The 14794-nt window shown below is 42.4% G+C and overlaps 1 protein-coding gene across 1 annotated transcript; it reads right to left on the bottom strand.

Moving 5' to 3' along the window:
• Positions 1 to 6285: 6285 nt before the first annotated feature.
• klf11a (Kruppel like factor 11a) lies at positions 6286 to 10464 on the bottom strand. Its single transcript, XM_063223139.1, has 4 exons — positions 10288 to 10464; positions 8750 to 8998; positions 7176 to 8199; positions 6286 to 7060 (listed from the first exon to the last, which is right to left on the bottom strand). Exons 1-4 carry the CDS (start codon positions 10327 to 10329, stop codon positions 6765 to 6767), a joined length of 1611 nt encoding a protein of 536 aa, XP_063079209.1. The 5' UTR covers positions 10330 to 10464; the 3' UTR covers positions 6286 to 6764.
• Positions 10465 to 14794: the final 4330 nt, after the last annotated feature.

Raw genomic sequence — 14794 nt, 5'->3', positions numbered from 1 at the left:
CTACATAGGTCTTATCTTGATTTTAATAGAAACCGCTGAAAACTATGGTCAGAATAATATTTGTCTAATACGGGAGCCTGTAGGCCTTCGCCGTGTCCTACGTCTGCACAAAATGAGTATTAATGTTCATATCGCCAGCATCCTGTGTTAAGCAATGAGTAATCAACACTAAGTTTCCCTATTGTAGAAAATTAAACAAATCAAGCTAACATGATGGCTTTGGGGTTACACAAGGACTCATGTTCATCCTCCCCCATCCTCAGGCCCTTTCATAACATCAGTTTGCTGGCTGGGTTGTGTAAACCGAGACAAAGAAAAGACTTTGAATTTGTTCTATCCAACAATAGTCTCATGCGAGCATAGGCCTACACATGATAATTATATGACAGTATTTGACCGTTTGCTTTTTTGACACACAACTGTGCATTATTTCACAACAGGTTATTGTCTCATTCTTTTTTTATTGCATTTAAACTCTATTAGGGACACTGACCGTCCAAAAAGGGCTAAGACGTTGCGTGGTGGATGGAAGCACCAAAATCGCACGGGGGGGGGTTGTTCACACAGTGTAATGTGGCAGAAGGTTGGTGGTGGCTGGGATGACTGGGGGGGTTCTAGTAAGGGGGAGACACTTTGGGCGGGGGGGGGGGGATACTACAGGGTTGGCACTACAGCAGCGGGACAGGGGTGGTAATGAAGAGCGGGGGGGGGGGGGGCTGAAGGGGGGGGGGGGTAGTTGGGCTGAAGTCACAGTAGAGAACAATTTGAGAAGATTCATACTTGGCTCGAATTAAGTGAACATTTCCCACATAACACGATGGTGAGAATAGACTGCTGCTAATGCTGACAGTGCAACAAGGTGTCCAAGGTAGCTTCTCCATCCTCTAATTTCTAAACTAAGAAGATATTTTTTATCTGGATGGTAGAAGTTTAAGGACAACAGCTCTTCATTACATATGACGATCACAGAATTCAACATTTTTACAAGTATTATGTATTGAGCGCATCTTAAAGAATGATATTACAGATTACACAATATAAAGGAGAAGTATCTAAAATGGCATTTTTTATATGGCATAACATAAAGTGTACCATTATTCCTTTACATAACATACTATAGTATAACTTATTTGATGCATACTATAATAGTGGTGCATTTCTTCTTTTCTCATATTTGTATCACCTGGTTAGTTTTCAAAAAGCTTGCAGAAGATTTCTAAACAGTTGATGACTTATGCAGTAGGCTACTTTCGCAAATATTTGCCTCCAAAGCCTATGGGATTTTCATATGTTCACATCCTCTTGTTTTAAGGTGTTTAAGACCACACCTAAAAGACCAAACCCACTGATAAGACATTATGAGCAATCAATGAATCAAGTGGTTAGGTAGCCAACCTGTAGTCTAGGTTAAAGCCCAAGTAGAAAGTAGTGGAAAGTAGAACAGAAAACAGACAATACTACAATAGGGCTATGGTTGCATATGGGTTATTGATCATTTCCGAATCATAAAAGCCCTTATCACTCCATATTACACTCAGGTCTTGACAGATGTACATATCTGAACACAAGTCAGCATATTTACTTTGTAATGGCTTTATTGAGGTGGATCACCCAAGCTGCACTGACACTTGCATGTATATGGATTATTCACTTGATTTTTCACTTTTTTTATTTTGGGAACACTGATGATGGCCTAGACCCGAAACGTTTGCATCCAATTTTTTGTTTTGGTTCCTCTTTATTTTTCAGCTTTTAATACTGTTTCACTGAACAGCATCAAGCTCCTGTGTGCGACTCCTTTTTTCTTCACACTGAATTTTTGTTTGGAATTACGCACCGAGCCAAACTCTCAAGTAAGACAAAGGCGCGGACGCCATCTCTACCTTCGCTTGATTGATATGAAAATTGAATATGGATGAGATTGTGTGTGTCTGCATGCATGTGCAGCTCTGCATTGAGGTCTACGTAAGAATGTGAGTGGTGGCTGATCTTTGGAAGTTTGTGTGTGGGTGTGATGTGGGTCTGGGTTAGTTGATGGTGCATCTCTCCCATTTGAATGATGATGGCCACAGACACCTTTTTAATCTCTTTCTACAGAACTTAAACACAAAAGAGTTTGAATGTCTTTCAACAGGATAACTGTTGGTCACTTTGTCTTGGCTAATATGTGCCACTCAGCTAAGGCACACGTGACACTGTGGACACTTTATAATTTAGAGAGAGAGAGAGAGAGATGCCTTGCCTTGGCTAAATGTATGTAACTGTGAGCTATATGCATGGTTGTATTAGTATGTGTGTATCTCATGGACAATGTCTTTTTGTAAAATGTATGCGTGTAATATGCTACTTGACACCTTAATTTCCCCCTGGGATCAATAAATGATATACACTCACTGGCCACTTCATTAGGAACACCTCTCTAGTGCTAGGTTGGACCCCCTTTTGCCTTCAGCATTACTTGAACTACCTACAACAATACTCGGGTAGGCTGTGGCATTCCAACAGAGATAAATTGGTTCTAATTGGCCCAAATTGTGCTGAGAAAATATCGTTATGCCATTATATCCCCAGCCTGAAATGTTGATGTTAAAGCAGGGTTGACCCATGTTTTTGTGTTGTTGAGGCCAAATTCTGACCATTCCACAGGCAACCAGGCAACATTTTTCCGATCTTCTAGTGCCGGTTATGGTGAGCCTGTGTAAATTGTTGCCTCATTTTCCTCTTCTTAGCTGACAGGAGTGGCACCAAATGTCGTTTTCTGCAGCTGTAGCCCATTTGCCTCAAGATTTGATGTGCTGTGTAGTCAGGGATTCTCTTATGCATACCTCGGTTGAAATTTGTGTTTTTTTTCTTACTTAATGTTGCCTTTGTATCAGCTCGAACCAGTATGGCCATTCTCCTCTGACCTCTGCCATCAACAAGCCATTTTTTCCCAAAGAATCGCTGCTCACTGCATTTTTTTTCTTTTTCGTACCGTTCTTTGTAAACCATAGAGATGGTTATGTGTGAATATCCCAGTAGATCAGCCATTTCTGAAATTCTCAAATCAGGCCCTCCGGCACCCACAGCCATGCCACGTTAAAAGTAATTTAAATAACCTTTCTTCCACATTATAATGCTTGGTTTGAACTCTATCAGATAATCTCGGCCATGTCTACATGCACAAAGGCATCGAGTTGCCACCATGTGATTGGCTGATCAGAAATTTGCCTCAATGAACAGTTGTAACAGGTGTTCCTAATGTAGTGGCCGGTGAGTGTATATACTCTACTCTACTCAAACTCAAAAAGTTATTCACAGATTTTGATGAAATTGTTTGAGTTTTTGGAAATGACAAAAGGAACAAGTGATTAAATTTTGGTGGTGATCCGGATCATGATGCGTGTAGACACCAGAATCATAGCTGTATATTTTCTAGATCAAGTGATATGACACTTTGACGTAGCCTATAAGGGGCTGTGTTTGGCTTGCCTGATTATCATAGACTTGCAATCGAGATTCAACGCCGCCGAAGGTGTTGCGTCACTAGGAGGGCGCAGCCTGGCTAGTGTTTGGCAGGAATCTTGTAATTGCACAATATTAACGCTGGTTAATGATGAGTAAGCCACAGAATCTTAATTATCTGACAATTCGGTACCAAATTAGACAAAAACACAGATCTACGGGCAATTTATAATAGGCTATATTTACATTATATGGGCAGCCATTTTGAATAGGCCTATTTTACTTCCTGCCAGAATTGCTGTCAGGATGTCTTCAAATCATCAAATACATACATACAGTACCAAAACCAAATTATGTTAAGCCCTATATTACAGTATCAATTATGTTATATTACAATATCAGTACCAAATTATGCTTCTATCCAGTGCGTAACAATTTTCCTTCCCCCATTATAAGGTGGTCCAAAGTGTTAAACAGAAAAACTGAAATACAGCAAGTTATAAGTACAACAATAATAGTAATAATAATAATAATAATAATAATTAATAATGATAATGTTTATTAGTATGACCAAAGTACAGAGAGGTTTTTTTCCCCAGCTAAAATGTCAATTCAAAATGATGGACCATAGAGATAATCCCCCTTTTCATGAATGAAAAGTGCCATTTTTCCAGTCATAAAGAATACTTGGAATTTGAAGGTTGTGGTAAGTATACATGAAAAATGTAACATTTGTGAATGGGCAGCATGAAACTAAACATAGAACTAAACTACAAAAAACATTACATGTGCACCTTTAAAAAACAGGGAAATTGCAAAGATAAGGTAAAAAATAAATAAATAAATTGGGTTAAATAGATGGCTGAGAGTTATGATGGAGACTTGAAGCTTGGGTGGGTAGGCGTGGCGAGAAATATTTGGGAGGAAAATGAGCTGTAGATTGGCAATACGGAATGGAGAGCTCTGTAATATACAGGGCCAAGACGACGTTGAGGGCACTATATTCTACGATCTCTGGATAGGCCAATGATCACCGATTATAGCCTAATAAAAATCAAATCAAACCAACCACAATCACACAATGGCCATTTAACAATTTTGTTTTTCCAATATCTTAATTTCAAAAAGCATATTAAAAATGACAAACAATTAAATAAAATATAACGGCCTTTGTCTAGTGTAGTGTAGGCCTATTCTGGCATCGTCTGGCCCCAGCTTATAATTTTAGCTTTCTGACACCAGAGGGCGCTTGAAGGTTGCGAAAAGAGTGCGGCTTCACCTACTCCTTTGTTTGTGAGGAATTAAAACGGTCACAAACTATATTTTGAAAAAGAAAAGAAAAGGAGAAGAGAAAGGAACAAAAGAAGAACGGAATGAAAAGCGATAGAGGATGATAAAAGTTCCTTTTGCACCGAGCTTCGACTTTATTTGGTGTGATATATTAACTTAAAGAGACTGTGCCGACGCAAAACGGCATTCTAAATAGCCACAGGTTATTGCAGATTATTATTTTCTGTTTTCCATGCATTTGTGGAAAGAGCGGCAAAATTACCCGTAGCGCGCGCGCTCCTTTTTTTATATATATTCCTGCACGCATTCTTTTATCCAGGAAACGAGCATTTAATGTGATCCACGTTTAGCTTATATAATATGTAGGACAGCGCTGACTGAAGCCCCTGTGAGCTGTTATGGAACACAAGGAACTCCATGACCCAAGATATGAAATGGATGCTTCGCTTGGTGCTGCCAATCCTTGGCATCCTGCTACAATTGGCCAATTTTATTGAACGGGAGGAACGCAGAGAATTTCCATAGGCTACGGCAAAGCCTCAAAGTGAATGTAGAAAATCTGCGAAATGTGAAGTTTGGGTGTTCATTCTACGTCCTGATTGGCTTTATTCAGACCGTTTGTGTGCGCAGGAATTATGTTAAACTTAATTTTGTGATTCTGCAACAACAGGCAATGATGCTGAACGAATAATGAATGTTTTCCAAATCTTTTTCCTATCTGAGAAAGTCGGTCAGTAAGGCGAATGGGCGGGCGTTTGCTTAACCAACCAAAAGCCTGTAACCATGTTGCAAATCTGTCCTCTCTGCGATTGGTCGCGCCCCCTAACCATTCCACCACAACCCCGTCTGGTTGGCGGAGGCCTGTTACTGGGTGTTGTGGAGAGATGAACTGGGAGAGAAGCATCACTGTTGTGTAACAGGACACATCATGTGAAAATGTCGTCAGATATGGCAACCATTATTCAGCTACTGTAACTATTTTTATTGAGCCTATGGTTGCTTATTTTTCTCCCAAGATTATCATATAAAAATGCATTCAGATCCATTCATAGCCTATGGGGATGTCTCGAGGACCATTTGCGGCCCTTGAGGCAGTTTCATCCAGCCCCAGATGTAATTTTAATGTTTTGCAGTTCACATAAAAGTACATATTTTGTAAAGGAATCTTAGAAATTACATTTGCAGTACAATTAAGTTATATTCATGGGACTTAGACAAGGTAGGGTCTGTTTTAAAAGTGTCTGCCTTCAATATAAGTCTTCAGTGCAGGGGGAAATCCTGGTTTGTGTTCATAGTATGGCCCTCAGAGGACTTTTACAGCCCTCGGATGAATTTGAAGTGGCCCCTCGATTGAAACAGGTTCCTCGCCCCTGGCCCATACAATAATAGTTCTTCCCTTTTTTTAACCAATTCTCTACCAGTTCTTGTGAGTTTTTCTCTTCATTTTTTTTGAAAAGCCCTACAGTAATTCTTCAAATAGGCCTATGCCTATGCCCATTGCCTGTGAATTATGGACTTTCATTATTCATTTAATGTAGTAATAGGCAATACTTTTACAAACAAATGTTTATTAAATAATGCAAAGCAAGACAAGACAGTAGATAGTACCACATATATGAATACTGTCCACTTACAGACTTAAGCACATCAATAACATTTATGTATTTATATATTGTCAATAAATGCAAGATGGAGTACACATTACATTCATATATAGATATTATATATACAAATATACAGATATAGATGAGGAGTAACAGATATCATACTGTAAATGCGAAGGCTTTGGCAAAAAGAGTGCATATGTTTTGAGAAAACATTACTTGTACAAAAGTAAACAAAAAATCTATATAAAGAAAGTATAAACAACGATGTATTTTTAAAAATCCAGTGCAAAGTCAGTTTCTGTCCACGTTTGAGGGGGTAGTAGCAGCCATTTTGTATTTTATTTGTCACTTGTGTTCTCCCGTGATATAATGTTCAATGGGATGCTGTCCTGAGGTGGCTCGTGGAGCCTAAGACATGTTTGTCTAGTTTGAGACGGGTACAAGTACGCTGAGAGGAACAGAGGAGTTGGTTGGCGGTGCCTTGGCACCGGCCATTTTGTTGAGGTCACGAACTTCTGAGGTCCACGTTGAGGCCCTCTTGGTGGTCATGTGCCGCCGGGCGTGCTTGGTCAGGTGATCGCTCCGCATGAAGCGCCGGTCGCACACTGGACACACAAACTTCTTCTCGCCCGTGTGTGTGCGCCGGTGCCGAGAGAGTTCGTCCGAACGTGCAAACTTCTTGTCACAGCCCTCCCAGTGACAACTGAACGGTTTCTCTCCTGCGAAAAGAGCACATCAACATGACAAAAGCATTAATTCAAATGTTCAAGCTTTTTCTAAGTGATCTTTAGTGTCAGTCAGCACAAAAACCTTCAATATGAGAAGTAGACGGACCTGTGTGGGTTCTGAGGTGTGCTTTCAAGTGAGAGCTCTTGAAGTAGGTCTTCTTGCAACCGGGGAAGTTGCAGACGTAGTTTCGCCGGCGCGAGAAGTCAGCCTGCGCCGCGCCTCCGCTCTGACCCGAGGGCATGTAGACGGGTGCCGGGGCCAGGGGGAGGAGCTTGGTGTTGCCCAGGGTGACCACGCTCTGGGGGCCCGGCTGTGGCTGGGACATGGAAGACTGAGGAACCACGAACATCACCGTGCCCTGGCCCACGGGGGAGCTCACCAGAACCTGCTGTGGGAACGGAGTGGAGGACTGGGGAAGGATCGGCTTGGGACCGCCCGCGGCGGCGACGGAGGAGGCAGCTTGCATCTGAACCGGCGCCTGGACGAACGCAGAGATGAGTCCTGTTTGGCCGTTCACTGGAAAGACCTGGCAGAGGACAGGAGGGCTAGGCACGGCCGATGGTGGTGGTGGCGGCGGCAAGACCTGGGGGGGCGAGACTGGAGATGGTGCTGTGGCAACAGGGAGGCCTTGCGTTTCCTGTGGCAGTCTGTGAACCACCTCCATCGGCGTTGGAGCAGCCCAGGTGCTGTCCTGTGGCTCGGTGTGCTGCTGAGGTGCCATGGTGAAGACTGGGGAGATGGTGGCTCTGGTTTCCCCTTGGTGGTGCTGCTGCTGTCCCTGGCTCTCCATCTCCACCAGCCTCACCTGTTGTTGCCCGGCAGCAGACTCTGCTGGAATGACGGCAGTGAATGGTCTGTCTGCTGTGTGGCGGATAACACTGGTTGCCATGGCTCTGCATTGTGACCCAGCGGCGGTGGTCTCCTGTGGTACCATCAGAGCTGCAGAGGTGTTGGTGGTGGTGGAGGAGATGGCTGAGTCTGGCTGTGGACCAGGGTGGCTGATGCCGCTCCTGCCTGGTAGAGCTGAGCAAAGCCTGGTCTGCGGTAAGACTGAGCGTGGGCCTGAGAAGGTTTGGACAGTGGTGGTTGAGGTCTCGGCGAAGCTGGGGCTATGAGGTGGAGTCATACACTGCCAGGGACGAACAGAGAGACGGAGGTGTGTTAGACGTTGGCAAAGGAGTGAAAAAACATTTGTAGTGAATCACAACAGCTACATTGCTGTGAAATATGTTGTGGGCATGCCTTGCAATTCAAGGCAAGGCACACTGTGGTGTCCCAAATATGTCAAACCATTTGTTCATGGTTTAGAATGTATGGGTTTGTATTCACATTTACAAGGTTATTTTCGCCTTGTTGGGAGTACAAATGCGTTTCTTTTTTCGAAAGTATAGTTGGCACTTTTCTGCTTCAATTTCCAGGTCTTTCAGTGCTCCGTTTCTACACATGATGAAGAATGAAATAATGGGTGATGCTAGTGTACAAAACAGTTTAGGGTTTTTTGGCCACATGTCGGCGTCTGTGTTGTTGAGAAGTTTTGAAAAAACAACAACAATTGTTTATAGTACGATTTTAACGCAATATGAGAATGGAAATATAGAGGCTTGGGCTGCAGGGTCCCCTTGACTCTTGGGGCCCCAGGGCAGTAAACCTGCAGTAACCCGTCCTTGCTTAGTGCTTACCAGTGAGGAGAGTGACACCATGTCTTTGGGGGACTCTGTGACTTCGGGATGTAGCACCAGGGAGTCACAGGAGTCTGAGGTTGGAGTGAGGGGGCGCGGTTTGTGTGCTGGCCTTTGCACCCATGAGCTCATGCAGACCAGGGCTTCTGCAGCCTCCAGGTCGTGGTGCTCCAAGAGGCTGGAGCAGGACCTCTCGCTGTCGCGCCGGTTTCTCTCCATCGCCACAGCGGAACAGCACGGTGAATTTACCTGCATGAGGAAGAAGCGCAGCATCCACCCTTTTTTAGTTACATCTTAATCGGCACATGACTGGAATTTCAAATAAGCATCATGACTCGCTTTGAGATCTGGCTTATCCAAAATTATTATTTTTTTAAATGCCTATATTAGATCTGGCGTTTACTTTTATAGGATATTAAAATATATATTTTTAATTCATAATTATTTCTCAAAAAGTTATTGAATACAGTCTTAATTTGCGCCAAAACGCGCACGGCTGCTCAACGCGCAACAGTGACGCACAGCGCTCTTCACCTCCACATCCTTATGGGCTACTAGCAGTGACATTCAGCGGCCCTCGGTAGTGAGCCTCATGCGATATAAGTTAGCCAGTGGCCTGTGCAGTGCATCTGCTAGATGCACAACTGCACGTAGGGCTTGTTCGGGGTGGGCGGGAGATGGAGCGAGCACTGTAAAGGGGGCCGGCGGCACTGCTCGACAGTTAGCGCGGCAACACCCAGCGTCTCACATAACATTTGACTATGAGGCTGGGAACCTCCCATCTCCAAAAATAGATTAAACAGTGACGTGCCCACTAACAGAGCGGGCCATGTGAGTGCAACGGCGCTGGTGCAGGGGTGGAACCCGCATCAGGAAGTATTGAATTAAGGTTACACCTCCATTTATACTAAACTATAGCCAACCCTTCTGCCAATAAATGAGGACTCCATTCAAAACATGACTAATGAAATAAAAATAACAATAAATGAAATGCCACACACATGGTTCTTGGGGCCAATTCGCTCTGACAGTGCTTTGAAACATCAATGCCTCCTAATAAGAAGCATGCCTAGAAATAAATTACAGAATCATAGTAGGCTACTGCAGTGTACCCGTAAGTAAATATTTATTCAACGCGTGTACACATTTTGATAGTGTCATATAGCTCACTGTATAGGCTATATAAAAATGCCACAGATTTTTTCACTGCTCCTATAAACTATATCGAAAGTAGATACAGCATGTAACCGAAACCAGAGGCGCAGTAGCTTCTATTCAACTTGCATTAGTTCAGCGCAGTTAAAAAACAAACATCCCAATTCACCCATGACCTTAAATACACTGTAAGATGGTCCCTTAAAATTGTAAAGAGGACGTGTTCCTTACACATTTAGATAATTTTCTAAACATGCAAGTTGTATATCTCTAACCGCACTCCAGTCGCCAAGCCAAAACAACAGAGATGCAGCCCATCTCCACACATATGCAAACAGTATACTAAACGCGCACTTTCAATAAAGCAGTCTCAATCTACTCACCCGACAGGATACGGAGACGGGACTGGGTGTAAAAGTCAGCATATGGGGGGAAAACACTCTTGATGTGTCAAAAGTCAATAAAAGGAGAGAGACTGTGCGCCCTGCGACTCCGTTCCGTGCGTCCTGAGCTCATAAGTGTAACCACTTTAAGCGGCACAGTCCAACCTCAGCTGAGTGAATCAAGTGGGGAGACGTGAAAAAAAGAAAGTCAGAAAAAAAACAGAAACAAAATTCATTGCAGAATAGCGGGTGGTAACATCTTACCAATCAAAAACAAAGGTGTAGCGGCTGCGAGCCAATGGGAGGGAAGGCAGCGCGTGATCAGTACGTGATCATGAGTCGATTGGAGGAAAGAGGGTGCGTGGCTGTTGGGGGGCGTGACTAAGGAGTCAGCGGTGTCAGAGTAAACCCGGTGAACTCGGTTCACACAAACTGGGGAAAAGGTCGGAGCGGCGAACAAGCGGAATCGTGAGATACTTGCACGCGTCTGGCTCGCTATGCCAGGAAAACTAGGCATGCGCAGATGGAGAGCGCACCAAGTGCAACATTGTTACCGTAGCGCTTTCCTTGAAATACACAAAAGAAGGCAAAGCAGGTTACATTAATGCAACTGGTTTAATGTTTCATTGTTCAAATACATAGACACAGCAGTAAGGTGACGTCTTTGGCGTTAGCAGCTCTGATACCATCGATTGTGTGTGTTTAGAATTCTCATCATTTCGCTTTCAGTTTCCAAACAAAAACAAAACAAAAATCGTGGAAATGGCAATGGGGTTATCCATTTTAATTATGCCAGACTATGTGGGTATTGCCATATATATAATAATATATACAAAATGGCAATACATGCAACACTTTTATACATGTATTATATTGTTCTTGGTTTTTTTTTTTTTAACTCATTATAGGATAAAAATCTGACACGTACAAAATAATAATAATTATAAACTGTGTGCCCACACGCTGTTACTTTTAAAGACACTTGAATGGACACTTAGGGTAGCGTGTTCACATAAATGATTTTAGCCACAAACACACTGCCGTAAATGGCGGGCTTGCACTGTCGAGGGAAGGGGAGCAACTTGTATTCCTCGCAGTGAGGAGAGGACCTCTCCCTCTTTGGAAGGCTGTTTGTCCAAGAGTCTGAGAGAAAAGCTTTTCTCAGATAACTCTGGGTTACAAATGGTGGTTGTTAGTGGAAGACTTTTTGCAGCTAATGTGTCTAGATCATTTACAAAAAAAAATCAATGAAGCGGCATTAAATGTAGAAAACTCATGCCATTCAGTGTTAGTAATTCAGTTGGCTACCAAATTATTTATTTTGCCCACAGAGTTATTGTTCGACGTTAATATTCTCGCCAACGTTAGTAAGTTAACCAGTCTTTTTTTACTCAGACCCAGACCTCTATCAAAAAATGGACTTGTAAACAAAGCAGTCATTGTTCCACCAAGAAAAAAGACCATCAGTTTTTCACTTCCTGAGTGCGAGTGACCTACATTTTAAGTTTTACCTTGTATAGTCATGCTCTCTCCATGTATGGGTGTGCCTGTGTCACATATGAGGGAGGTTGTAGCAGATAAAAACAAACACACAGCCTAGCCTTGGCACGGCGAGCCTTATAGGCTAGCCACCGGAGAGAGGGAGAGAAAGAGAGCGAGAGAGGTGGGGGAGAAAAGGCTGACGCCACACACCACCATCATCATCACCACCACCACCATCCATAACCCTGACACGGCCCACCGTATTACATGCTGATTGGGTGGCTGGCTGTTGTCTTGGTAACGCAGACACATGTGAGGTATACCTTAAGCTTTCGCCAGCTCCCCACTGAAGCAGAGAGAGAGAGAGAGAGAGAGGGAGAGAGAGAGGGAGAGAGAGAGAGAGAGAGAGAGAGGGAGAGAGAGAGGGAGAGATGATTGGTGGGTGGAAGTGGTGGTGGTGGTGTTGGTGTTGTTGGTGGCTGTATATGAGAGAAGCGCCGTCGCCAAAAACTGCAGGCTATATGGAGAAGCCTAAACATGGCTGCAGTCAGAGTATACACACTATAGGCCCATAGCCTGCTCATGCAGCAGGCATGCAGAGCCCATATGGCTCAGTGGAAGGGCTTCAAGCATTGACTGTTACTGAGTCAGGTGTCATCGTCTTGAACACTGTATTTTCATTTATGAATCAATATTTTGTCGTATAAAATGTGCCCTGTGAGTCAATGACATTATGTGGTTATTGTTGCCTCCATTGTGCATTATTTTTCTCCATTTCCTAGTGAATGCAATGGGTTTTTCTTTGTTGTTGTTGTTTTTTTTAAACCCCATTGGGAAACCTCAACTCTCATTGCCATTGTGACCCAGCACTCCACAGCACACAAGTGAACACTGCACACAACGAGATTGCATTTATGCCTCACCCGTGCAAGGGGGCAGCCATCAATGGCGCCCCAAGGGAGCAGTGCGGCGGGACGGTACCATGCTCAGGGTACCTCAGCCATGGGGGAGGATGGGGGAGAGCACAGGTTAATTACTCCCCCCACCAACCTGGCAGGTCGCGAGTTGAACCGGAAACCTTTGGGCTACAAGTCTGACTCCGTAACCGCTTACCCATGACTGCCCATATGCCATATACTGAGGGTTCACCAATGTAATAAATATGTAAAGTCTAACAAGGGGAAAATTCCCTGTGTATGCAAGTGTACTTTCAATAAACCTTAATCTAATGCGGCATAATAAAGCTTTCGTTGTTGAATTTCCTTGAACTTGTTATTAGTGATGAAATCTGAATGTAGAACAGCTGATTTCACAGTAATGTAAACGGAGGGGACAAAATACATGCCTAAAATACTCGGGTGCAAAATGTAGGAACCGCACCAAAGTGACTCACATTCTAGACTGTAGTCAGAGATTCTATAAGAATATAATCCAGTCTCTCTGCTGTAGTTAGTTCATTATGAAGTCATGAAGCTAAATTATGTGCATATAGTACTACCAAAGCATAGTTTTTACACCAACAAAATAAATATGGGCATCATGTATGGCTGCGATATGTATGGATGGGTGGGTGAGGTTTATGTCCTGTCTTGCACTTTGATGTCAGTCTGTAAATGTCAGTGCCATGTATGTCTATATCCTTTCATGGTATAAGAGAGAAAACGTAATTTCAATTTCCTCAATGATCTGCGCATATATATGAATAAACTGACAATAAAAGCTGACTTGACTTGAAGTACTTTGGTTTGTGGATGTGTGTGATTGGACTATGGATATGTGTTTGAGATTTTTTTTAAAGTAAGGTAAGCGTACCCATTAAGCCCACCAAAATCTAAATTTCTTTATTTTTCAATCATCTTCACATAATTTTTTGTGAAATAATCTGTTAAATAGTAAGATTTACCTCTCTTCTCAATGTTTGTCACTGAGTTGATGAATATATCAAAGTACAATGTGAAGATTTTTTACGAGAAAAGTGAAAAGTCTGAATGGGCTTAAATGGTACCATTGGTACCATTTAAGCCCACTTGTGTTCCAAATAAGCTCATATAGTTATTTCTCTATCAAAATACCTGGTGAGGTGTGTGAATTGAGTTTAAACAGTGTAGCCTACATGGCATAAATGGTTTCAGACCAAAAATGTAAGATTTGCTCAAAAAATAATGCATAAAACCTAATTAAATATTACGGCATCTCTTACTTCATATACTTCATAAAAATCTTCATCCAAACAGAGAAATTTATTTTTTCGTATTGATTATAGTTAGTTCATTACATTACACCTTTTTAACCAACAATTTGAGATTGTACAGCACTTTTTATGTCCCTCAAAGGCATTTTTCATTAGCATGCATGCCAGCTTGCATGGATTTCAATGGGCTGTACCATTTAAGCCCACCTAGTACCCATTAAGCCCGCCTATACAAAAAGCTATTTTATGGAAATAATCAGCTCCACAAAACATTTTATGATGCATTTCTTTCAAGATCAATGCCAAACAAACTGGAATATGCTTAGAATTCACACCTAACCACCTTAAGTCTTACATCAGAGTAAAATAAAGATGGTGTGTGGTTGTATCAAGAGAATATCGGCGTTTGCTCGCTCATAAAACACATCTTTCCATTTGAAGGGATATGCTATAATTTGGCAAAACACTGGACGTTTATATATAAAAATCATTACATTTACCTCTTAGTTCACTAAATATGAAAGTATTTTCAAAACATTTGACTTCAACTAGCTGAAATTCTATGATTTCTGACATGTCCCAAAACAGCAAAGTTTTGAGGCGACTTCTTGTCAGTAGTCCGGAGACTGGATTCACTTGGACAGGGATTACTCAACAATAAAAAATGTGATTTGTTTGCAATAAAAAACATTTTGTCAGTTACTAAACCCTTTAATTGGATAGGGTGATGAACAAACAAAATCCACCTTTTCCCTTTCTTTAAATTGACCTCAAAGTTGAAAGTGGGCTTAAAGGGTACATGGGCTTAATGGGTACGCTTACCTTACTTTTCTA

This window comes from Engraulis encrasicolus, chromosome 18 (genome assembly GCF_034702125.1).
Source record: "Engraulis encrasicolus isolate BLACKSEA-1 chromosome 18, IST_EnEncr_1.0, whole genome shotgun sequence".
NCBI classification, from domain to species: Eukaryota; Metazoa; Chordata; class Actinopteri; order Clupeiformes; family Engraulidae; genus Engraulis; species Engraulis encrasicolus.
This window is presented reverse-complemented; position numbering and strand designations above follow the sequence as displayed.

Excerpts from the sequence above, each read along its gene's own strand:
- klf11a (XM_063223139.1), bottom strand. The coding sequence starts at position 10,329 with ATGCTGACTTTTACACCCAGTCCCGTCTCCGTATCCTGTCGG. Across the intron at positions 8,999-10,287 it reads CCGTCTCCGTATCCTGTCGG|GTAAATTCACCGTGCTGTTC; the intron begins GTGAGTAGATTG and ends TTCCTCATGCAG. Across the intron at positions 7,061-7,175 it reads ACACCTCAGAACCCACACAG|GAGAGAAACCGTTCAGTTGT; the intron begins GTCCGTCTACTT and ends CTCTTTTCGCAG.